At 43.2% G+C, this 10,497-nt stretch overlaps 1 protein-coding gene across 1 annotated transcript in view; it reads left to right on the top strand.

Annotated features, from left to right (window-relative positions):
* selenow2a (selenoprotein W, 2a) overlaps positions 1-5,351 on the top strand; it is a 34,793-nt gene extending 29,442 nt beyond the window's left edge. Inside the window, exons 2-4 of the mRNA XM_048614429.1 lie at positions 796-930; positions 2,894-2,970; positions 3,936-5,351. Coding sequence (XP_048470386.1) covers positions 796-930; positions 2,894-2,970; positions 3,936-4,019 — 296 coding nt within the window. The 3' untranslated portion in view covers positions 4,020-5,351. The remainder of the gene's footprint in view (positions 1-795; positions 931-2,893; positions 2,971-3,935) is intronic.
* The last annotated feature ends 5,146 nt before the right edge of the window (positions 5,352-10,497 follow it).

Below are 10,497 nucleotides of genomic sequence, written 5' to 3'. Positions count from 1 at the left end.
ACCTACTAGCCTCATCCCGCCCCCTTGAACTGTCCATCCTCCCTGGACTGACCTATCTCCTCCCTAACTCCCCACCTACGCTCACCTTTACTGGCTCCATCCCCGCCTCTTTGACCTGTCTGTCTCCTCTCCACCTATCTTCTCCTCTATCCATCTTCTATCCGCCTCCCCCTGTCTCCCTATTTATTTCAGAACCCCCTACCCCTCCCCCATTTCTGAAGAAGGGTCTAGGCCCGAAACGTCAGCTTTCCTATTCCTCTGCTGCTTGGCCTGCTGTGTTCATCCAGCTCTACACCTTGTTATCTCAGATCCTCAGAATTACTGATTTACTGTTCAACGTAGAATGCTGGGAATAATACATTGACCTTGTTCTTGTTTATGGGATTTGCTTGTACGAATATCCCGTGAACTACAGAGGGCAGGGGGAGACCAAATATAGTATGTAACGTGATAGATTGGGTTTTAAGAGAATCATACACTGATGGCACGGTGCACCCTCACTGCTGACCCTGGTGTTGCAGCTTGGATTAAATACTCAAGTCTCTGGCTAAGTCCTGAATTCCTGACTTTCCAACTTGAGCTGTGTGCACTCCCCACTGAACCAAGGCTAACATGAAATCTTGCATACTGTTGCACCATGTGAGCGAGGACCTGCTGGAATTTGGGATGTTAATTCAGGAAACAAGGTGGCTCAAGAATATGCTGAGTATTTTAATTATGTATGACACTTTGTCAGATAATTGCACTGGCTGTTGTGATACTGTTAATAAATTTGCTGCTACACCTTCTGTGAAGTTTCAGGCAAACTCCATTTTTGTGTTTCTTTTTGTAGTGGTGCATGAGGGTACGAAGACCGCTATCAGAAACTCTCCGATACCATTGAGGGGAAGTTTCCTGATGCGGAGATCTCCGGAAATGTTGGGAAGAGAGGTAATACAATACATTAATACCTTTCTTTCAGATGGGTTGCTGTAATAATTGCAGGTTTGCTCATTTCTCTTATTGACGGCGAAGAACTTTGTATGGTGTGTGCTTTTATAGGTGAACATCAATAAAAATGAAATCTGGGACCTTGGGAGGTCCTCTGCTTAGAATAGCTAATCTGCAAACAACCATTCAAATGATTCCATTCCTCAGACATAGTTCACATACAGCAGATTATATTGAACAGTCATATCTCTGGGTGGGAAAGCAAATGTCTAGCCAATTTACACGGAGCAAGATCCCACTAGCAAAGTGAAACAAATGGCTCTATACTGCTTTGTGGTGCCATACAATTGTGAGGAATGTTTTCACCACGTTTTAACGCTGTGCTTTTGCCTTTAGAAAGAGATGGACCCCATGGGGACTGGAATGCATGATCTCCTCTCTCCAACTCCATTTTAATTTAACCCCTCCTTCTCTCCGTACTTTTCCTCTCACTCTGTTGCCAGTGCACTGGCCCTGATGGGCTATGTTTCTAAATTGTTCTTTTCATTAGAAACTTAAGTGATTTGGCAGTGGCTTAGAAAAACATATCCAGAGGTTGTAATAGCATCTCTGGACAGAGAATAAGACACTGGGCAGAGAAATGGGCTCACATGCATTATCTCCCCCTCAAACTCCTCCTTAACAAGGTGGACTATAAAGTTGGACACTTTCTTTATTTCTTCATTTTGTCTGCCTTTATATTCTATGGTTTAGTTTATCTTTGTGTTTTAAGATGGCACTAGAGAGTGGCGACACTATCCAAAACTCTTCAGTGTATTTTGTAAAAAGATGCTTGTGACAATAAATAAATCATACTATATTTTAATTTAGTTCTCACCCTCTTTCCATACCCTTCCTTCGTTTGTCTTGTTGTTGCACTGCACTTATCGTTTAATTCGTCAAACGTAAGATTTAGTGGTGGGTATATAAAAAAATGTTGAGTTTTTGAGGCTGTTGTGGCACAGTGGCATTGTCTGTACCTCTGGGCAAGAATGCCTGTTTCAAGTTCCGTTTGCTCCAAAGGTGTATTGCTGCACATCATCCACTTTTTCTCCCTTTATCCACTGTCTGGAAACTCCTGAACATTCAATGGAGCTTCACAATGGAGGCCTCTTTATGTGGGAATCTCTCACTTTCCATTGGGGACCTTGGGTAAGGATACCTGCTCACAGCAGTCCTGTGTAACTGGAGATTGAAGTGATCCACAGACTCCCAGCCCAATTATTTATTTTGTGACACTAAACAAAAAAAAATCTAAGGAACTGCAGATGTTGGAAATCAGAAACAAAAACAAGGTTTCATTTCAGCAGAGATAGCATCTCAGATTCCAGCATCTCATTTTCTATTTGGGAACCCTGTGGTCTTCAGGGCTGAATATAGAGTTCAATAATTTTACGGCCTTAGCACCTTCTCCAATGTCCTTACCCAACTCCCACACAGCAGGCCTTGTCATCACATGGGCTGCTACCACAAACAACCCATTGTCAAGCCATTAACAATCCCCATTAGCTGCTATTGATTCTTCCAGGCTGACCTTGACCCATTCATTCCTTTGTCTGCCCAACTGTAACTTAGAGGGAACGTTATTTGTGGGCAATGGTTTCCAGTGTTTCTGCTGCCCTTATCCATCTATGGGGTAGAGGTTACTGGTTTAAAAGTTGCTGTTGGAGGAGCCTTGGAGCCTTTCTTCCTTTTGACTACAGCTTTGCCATCATTCCTGTTGTGTTTCCACGAGGAGCAAGACTTTTTGGTCCTTTGAGCTGTTCTTCCAATTTGCTAGATCATGACTGATTTAAGAGGTGGTCATGGCCATAGATTGAGCCCAGTCACTCCATGGCATGGTTTACAGCAGTATCTTCATTAAGTACTCTAAGACAGATTGTAATTTGTGTGTTTCAATGATATTTTCTTTCTCTGACTTCAGGCAGCTTTGAGATTGAAATCAATGGGAAGCTGGTCTTTTCCAAGCTAGAAACTGGTGGCTTTCCATACCCTGAAGATGTAAGTAGACATTTTAATCCTTTCAAAACTATATTCATAGAAATCTAAACACATTTGCTTGCCCTTTGTTCCACCTTATTCCTCGCTACATATCCTGGTGAATTTGCCAGAATCCTGGCACCGAAACGGACCAATTGGCCCAGTGGCTCCACTTTTAGAGTCCTGGAGGTCTACAACACAGGAAAAGGCCGTTAAGCCAATATGCAGCAGTCAAAAACAACCTCCTAAGTATTTGAATCCCATTTTCCAGCATTTGGCCTTATCAAACTCTATTGAAATGTCATTTGCTGTTCACCTGCATTGGCATATTATATAATGTCCTTGTGCTCACATTCCTCCCTGGCTTTGCTCCCTATCTCCATAAGCTCCTCCAATACTACACTCATTTAATTCTGGCCTCTAATATTCCCTCGCTATATGCAGGAGGACTGCAGTGGTTCAAGAAGGCAGCTCACCATCACCTTCTCAAGGGCAACTAGGGATGGGCAAGAAATGCTGGCCAGCTAGCGACGCCCACATCCCATAAACAAATAGGAAATAAAAACTTCCTGATTCTAATCACTCAACCATTGGCAGTCTTGCCTTTATTTGCTTCAGTCCTAAGTTCTGGAATTGTAACCAGACCTCCTCCTTTACTTCACTTCTGAAAATAAACCCAAACTTTCAACTTTCTGTCCAAATGTCTCCCACCACAGTTCTGTACCAAAGTTTGCTTGATTACTACTTTGAAAAGCTTTGTGACGTTTGACTGTGTTGAAGGTGTGGCATAATTTCTCAATGTTTTAGTACTTGTTTAACAATAAACTCCAGGGAGGTACTCTTAAGGAAATATCTGTGTACGAGTACATGACTAAGCAAATCAAATCTGAAGAATGCAGTTGATGCTGATTGCTGTGTAGCTTGCTAAGCAGGTTATATGAGAAGTGGTTTTTCAACTTGGTTTGATTACTCCCCCTCTCTTGTAGGTCCTCGATGCAATCCAAAAAGCCAACAATGGAGAAGAAGTACAGAAAATTGTCAAGAGTCGCCCTCCTTGTGTTATTCTGTAGCTCAACCTAGATGGTGCTTCCTGTCTATCTGCTACTAATCTGTCATGTTTTCAGAACTCAAACTTGCCTTGAAGTCTGTCCTAGTCTAGATCCAAAAGATATAAAAGTACAGGAAGTCCAGGGGAGTGTGATGTTCAGCTTTTTAGTGTCAGACTCCAGGATCGTCAGTGCGTCATTTATTCTTTGAAGCTGCGGTGACCTGATAGAGTTTAGCTTTCTCTGTTAGCTCATTCTGCTTCAGCTATAACTTGTCAGTCCTGCTTCTCTGAGCGTGTTAGACAAATGCATTTTTAAAATAATTCTCCCATCCAAACTAGTGGGCGAATCACTCCTTTGCTGCCTCTGTCTTCCTAAAGATTGGTTCCCCCACCCACAGTTCCAACTTGGACAGATACTGTTTTCTGCAGAAATTCAGTTAACCCTAGGATTAAGCCCGGGCTGCTGTTAAACACAAAGTTAACCCAGTACAAATATTGCCATGTCTACCCCCTCATCTACCTGAAATCATGGCCAACGAATGAAAGCAACCAGATTCTGTTGTCCAATCACTGAGAATCTGGATGGCTGATTGTTTGCACTGATCTTTATCCTTGCATTGATTTTCAGTCAGCAGCCACCTTCATGTTAGAGGTCAGGATGTTTTCGATTGCTGTCCAGCAGTCTTGTCTAATCACAGTTGATGTAAACAAAAATGGTGATGGGAAATGCTGTCAACTTGCACTTTCACTAACCCCGCCCCCCCCACCTCTCCTGGACCACTCACCAAACAGGAAGACATGATAATGTGTGTCAGATCTCCCTATACAATGAGAAGGCCAGATCAGGGCTCCAAACCAAAATGCCTCTATTCTCAATATTACTGCTGTAATGTTCTGATTGACCTGTAAAAATGGAAAATGCTAGGTTCGACCAAGCTCAGAGAGGCAGGTTTCTCTCCCGTCCTTCCCTTCTATCTATGAGGAGTCTTAGTTACATGGTTGGTGTCAGTCTGTGTGGTGACTGAGAAGTGTAACATTTTCCTCTTGTTTGGGAGTGTGCTGTGTCTGTGTTTTCTTGGTTTTAGAGGTTGTGAACCACACTGGGATTTTCTGAAAAATCTGCTGCTGAATTACTGAAATTGTTGACTTGCTGCAGCTTTAGAATTTGGTTCTATAAATGACTATTTTAACTTAAAAAAAATTAATGGTTAAAATATGAAAAGAAACAGATGCCATCTTCTAGTGGCAGAGCAGGTTTACAACTTCAGTAATTTTATTTTAAAATGTATCAATTATGCTTTTTAAATTTGGCTGTATTTCAAATACAATTAAAATATTTATATGCTAGCAGAAATCATGTCTGTTGTTTGTAGAAAAAAGTGAAAGTATTGAACATAGAAGTCAAAAGGTCAGGGGTTCAGATATCACTCACAAGAAGACAAGCTAGGGTGCTGCAGTTCTTGCAGGAAATACTTAGGATAAGGGCATAGAATATACTCTGGATGGGCGACATCAGTAACGATAACCAAGAGTGGCTTTGCAGCAGCACTGCTGGCTGAGTCCTAAAGAACATAGCTGTGAGACTCAGGGTGCCACAGAGAACCAACAAGAGAGAAAGATCTATTTAATCTTATCCTCACCTGTCACTGATTCATCAGCTGAGGGAGGACAGTACATGGTAACCAGCTGGAGGTTTCCTTGCCCATGTTTAACCTGAATCCATGAGACCTCAGGATCTGAGTCAATGTTGAGGACTCCCAGGGCAACTCCTCCTGACTGTATCCCACTGTGCTGCCACCTCTGCTGGGTCTGTCCTGCCAGTGGGACAGGACATATCCAGAGGTGGTGATGGTGGCGTCTGGGACATTGCCTGTAATGTATGACTCTGAGTATGACTGTGTAAGGCTGTAGCTTAACTAGCCTGTGAGACAGCTCTCCCAATTTTGGCACTAGCCGCCAGATGTTAGTAAGGAGGACTTTGCAGGGTCGACAGGGCTGTTTCTGCCATTGTCTCTCCGGTGCCTCGGTCTGGTTTCATTTCTTTGAGACTTTGTAGTGACTGATACAACTTGCTGGGCCATTTCAGTGGGCAGTTGAGAGTCAACCACGTGCAGTGCATCTGGAGTCATGTGGGCTGGACCAGGTAAGAATGAGAGATTTCCTTCCCTGAAGGACATTAGTGAACCAGATGGGGTTTTCCAACAATTAGCAATGGTTTCATTGTCATCAGTAGATTCTTAACTCCCTGTTTTTTTTTCAATTGAATTCAAATTCCACCATCTGCCATGGTGGGATTCTAACCCGGGTCCCCAGAACATTAGCTGAGTTTCTGGATAGTGATAATACCACTAGACCATTGCCTGTCCAGTTTTTTTTTAATTATTAGTTACTTTCAGATTGAAGTTAAATTGAGGAAATATTTACAAGTTACAAACTAACGGACCAATGGCAAATTTTTAAAAATTAACTTAAGAACTAAGTAAGTAAAATAGAGAAACAGGGCCAGGCAATGTGTTGTAATTGCATAGTATGGGAGCTGGTGGACCCCATTGTGGTCTATAGTGACCACATCTGTAGCAAGTGTTGGTTGCTTGAGGAACTGAGGCTCAGATTTGATGAGCTGGAATCTAAGCTTTAAACATTGTGATGCATCGGGGAGGGGGAGAGTTACCTGGACACTGAGTTTCAGGAGGCAGTCACACTAATTCAATTAACTTCCTTGAATTTGGTCAGTCGTCAGGGCCAGGAAAGTGTGACTATAAGTGAATGATCTAGTTGTTGTGGTCAACGTTGGTACCAATAATATTGGGGAAAGAGGTTTTGCTGAGGGACTACGAGCAGCGAGGAACTAAATTAGAAAGCAGAACCAAAGAGATAATGATCTCTGGATTACTACCTAAACCACGAGCAAATTGGCATAAGGTCAACAAGATTAAAGAGGTAAACATGTGGCTCAAAGATTGGTGTGGGAGAAACTGGTTTAAGTTCATGGGACGTTGGCACCAGTACTGGGGAAGGAGGGAGCTGTTCCAATGGGACGGGCTGTACCTGAATCATGCTGGGACCAGAGTCCTGGCGAATTACATAACTAGGGGTTCAATTGCATGGAAAAAGTTAAGTGGGGAAGGGTGGGGGAAGGCTCAGCAGAGGTTATTAAAGTTCCAGAACAAGTAATTAGACGGAGAGTATGGAAAGGCTGGGGAATCTAATTTCCGGCACAGCAGATAAGGGGACAATAGTGAGAAGGGTGACAAGTCAATGCAGGTCTGAGGGGATTGTACTTAAATGCATGCAGTGTATGAAACAAGGTGAATGAGCTTACAGCATAAATTGAAATTGGCGATTACGTTATTGTTGGTAAGGCTGGAGTTTTTGGGGGTAATTCAGGAGGCACAGCAGAAATTAATCCCAAGGAAGAAGAAACATATTAAGGGGCGGGATGAGGCAATCATTGCTGACAATGGAAGTCTGAGACCGCATAAAAGCAAAAGAAAGCTTACAATGTGGTGAAGATTAATGGGAAGCCTTTAAAAACTAGCAGGGAATAACTAAATCTCCAGCAATGGAGCTCGGGTAGAGATGGATAAGAGGGTCAAGTTCCTGGGAGTGATGATCACCAATAAACTGTCCCGGTCCACTCTTGTCAAGAAGGCACGACGATGCCTCTCTGCTTCCTCAGGAGGCTAAGGAAATTCAGCATGTTCACTAGGACTCTTACCAATTTATCACATGGACTGCTACTACACACAACGCATTGTTAACCTCTAATTGTCCTCATTAGCAGCTGTTCACCCTCCTCGCCAGATCAGTATCCACACCTTTGTCTGTCCAACTGTCCTTCTCTTTCTTTGGGCTCTATCGCCACCTATCGTTTACTGCTTACCCCATTTCCCTCCGCCCAATCTTCTGCTTAAAAAAACAACATTCTTCTACCTGCCATCAGTTTCGAAGAAGCGTCACTACACCCAAAACGTTAAGTTTGATTTCTCTCTGCAGATTCTGCCAGACCTGCTGACTTTTTCCAGCAATTTCTGTTTTCGTTTCAAACTCAAACTAAAAAAGCAACGAGGGTGAGAAGATGAAATACGAGGGTAAACTAGCCAGTAATGCGAAAAAAACTTTATCGGCGTCTTCAGCATGTGGAGGGCAGGCCTGAGCATGTGTGGCGGCCACGGCAACAGAGGCAGCTTCTCCTAATGATTGGTGGCAGCAGCAAAGGGCGATTGGTGGAGTGTGCCCCTGGAGGAGGCTGACTGAAACTCCAAACCAGGGCTAGGCCCAGGGAGATATGACTTTAAAATCTGGACTTTTTCCTTTTCATTTTGATGAGGACTTTAAGTCAAGCTAGACGTTTTTCTTTTTTTGGCTCTATTTCTTTTATTTCTTCTCTCGTTTCTTTTTTAAATTCTGATTTTGTATTTTGCCTGACAAACCTGTTAGAATTCTTTGAGGGGATAACAAGCGAGTTAGACAAAGGAGAGCCAGTGGATGTGATCTATTTGGATTTCCAGAAGGCCATTGACAAGGTGCCACAAAGGAGGCTGCTAAATAAGATAAACCCCCATGGTGTTAGGGCAAGATATTGGCATTGGTAGAAGATTGGCTGACTGGCAGAGACAGAGAGTGAGGATAAAGGGGGAAGGCTTTGAAAATCTGAAGCACAAAGGCACTTGGGAGTCCTAGTTCAGGATTCTCTTAAAGTTAACATGCACGTTCAGTTGGCAGTCAGGAAGGCAAATGCAATGTTGGTATTCATTGTAAGAGGGATAGAATACAACAGCAGAGATGAACTGTTAAGGCTGTATAAGGTTCTGGTCACTCTGCATTTGGAATATAGTGAGCAGTTTGGGCCCCCTCCAAATGTGCTGGAGTTGGAGGGGTCCAGAGGAGATTTACAAGAACCTTGGGATGAAGGGCTTGTCATATGAGGAGTGGCTGAGGATTCTGGGTCTGTACCTTATGGAGTTCCCCAGCAAGAAGGGTGAGGGGCAATCTGATTGAAACTTGAATCTGATGATTCCACTAGTAGGAGAGATTAAGAACCAAGGTGACAGTCTCAGTGAAAGGACAACCCTTTAGAATTGAGATGAGGGAGAATTTCTTAAGCCAGAGGATGGTGAAGGTGAGGAACCCATTGACGCAAAGGACTGCAGAGGCTGAGTGTATTTAAGATAGAGATAGATTCTTGATTGGTAAGGGGATCAAGGGTTACAGGGAGAGGGCAGGAGAATGGGTTATGGTCTAATACTTTATTGAACGGTTCTTTAAAAACTGGTATGGATATTAAAGTTGCTACAGAGATAGTAGGAACTGCAGATGCTGGAGTATCTGAGATAACAAGGTGTAGAGCTGGATGAACACAGCAGGCCAAGCAGCATCAGAGGATCAGCAAGGCTGACGTTTCGGGCCTAGACCCTTCTTCAGAAATGCCAGCATCTGCAGTTCCTACTATCTCTGAAACAATTTTAACCCCAGTGCGAAGCCTCTTCTAAGGATGCCTACCCTGAAGAAGTTACCCTCCTCCCTCCCATTTCTGAAGAAGGGTCTAGGCCCGAAACGTCAGCCTTCCTGCTCCTCTGATGCTGCTTGGCCTGCTGTGTTCATCCAGCTCTACACCTTATTATTAAAGTTGCTCGTTTGATTATATGTTGAGATTTGCTCACTAACTGATATCTATGGCGTGTTTTACAGACTGTACTACATCCTTATGAAGACCGGTCAGTAAAAACACTGTTTTGTCCATGCTTGACTTTTTTTTAAATATTCCTGCATATCCTGCCATAGGAATTTTGTGTACTCCTTACAATATCTCCTTGCAATATTTGGGCAGTACCACACTGTAGGTCTGTGAGATGTCTCCACTTCCTGATCAGCATTTGAACGTTAATATCGTAACCCTCCAGAATTTTTTCAGCCTGAGCTTCAGTAGAGATTGATTGTGTTAATTGTTTAACTCTAAATCTGATTTTTAGAAGCATATAGAATATAGGAGCAGGAGTAGGCCATTCTACCCTTGGAGCCTGCTCCACCATTCAATAGGATCACGGCTGATCATCCAACTCTGTCCCCTGTTCCTGCATTCTCTCCCATACACTTTGATCCCTTTAGCCTGAAGAACCATATCCACATGTTAAAATCTTCAATGTTTTGGCCTCAAGAGTTTCCTGTAGCAAAGAATTCCACAAGGTCTGGGTGAAGAAATTCCCCTTCATCTTTGTCAGAAAAGAACTATCCTTTATCCTAACACTGTGACCCCTGGTTCTGGACTCCCCCATCACCAGGAACATCCTGCATCTACCCTGTCTAATCTTATCAGAATCCGATACATTCCTATGAGATCTCCCCTCATCCTTTTCAACTGTAGTGAATGTAGTTCTAGCCAAACCACTTTCTCTTTGTACATCATTCTCACCATCCCACGAATCAGTCTGGTAAAATGTTGTTGCACTCTCTCCACAGGCAGAACATCCTTCCTCAGATAAGGAGACCAAAACTGCACA

This window comes from Rhincodon typus, chromosome 30 (genome assembly GCF_021869965.1).
Source record: "Rhincodon typus isolate 14 chromosome 30, sRhiTyp1.1, whole genome shotgun sequence".
NCBI classification, from domain to species: Eukaryota; Metazoa; Chordata; class Chondrichthyes; order Orectolobiformes; family Rhincodontidae; genus Rhincodon; species Rhincodon typus.
The sequence above is the reverse complement of the archived record's forward strand: the minus strand, read 5'-3'. Positions and strand labels throughout refer to the sequence as shown.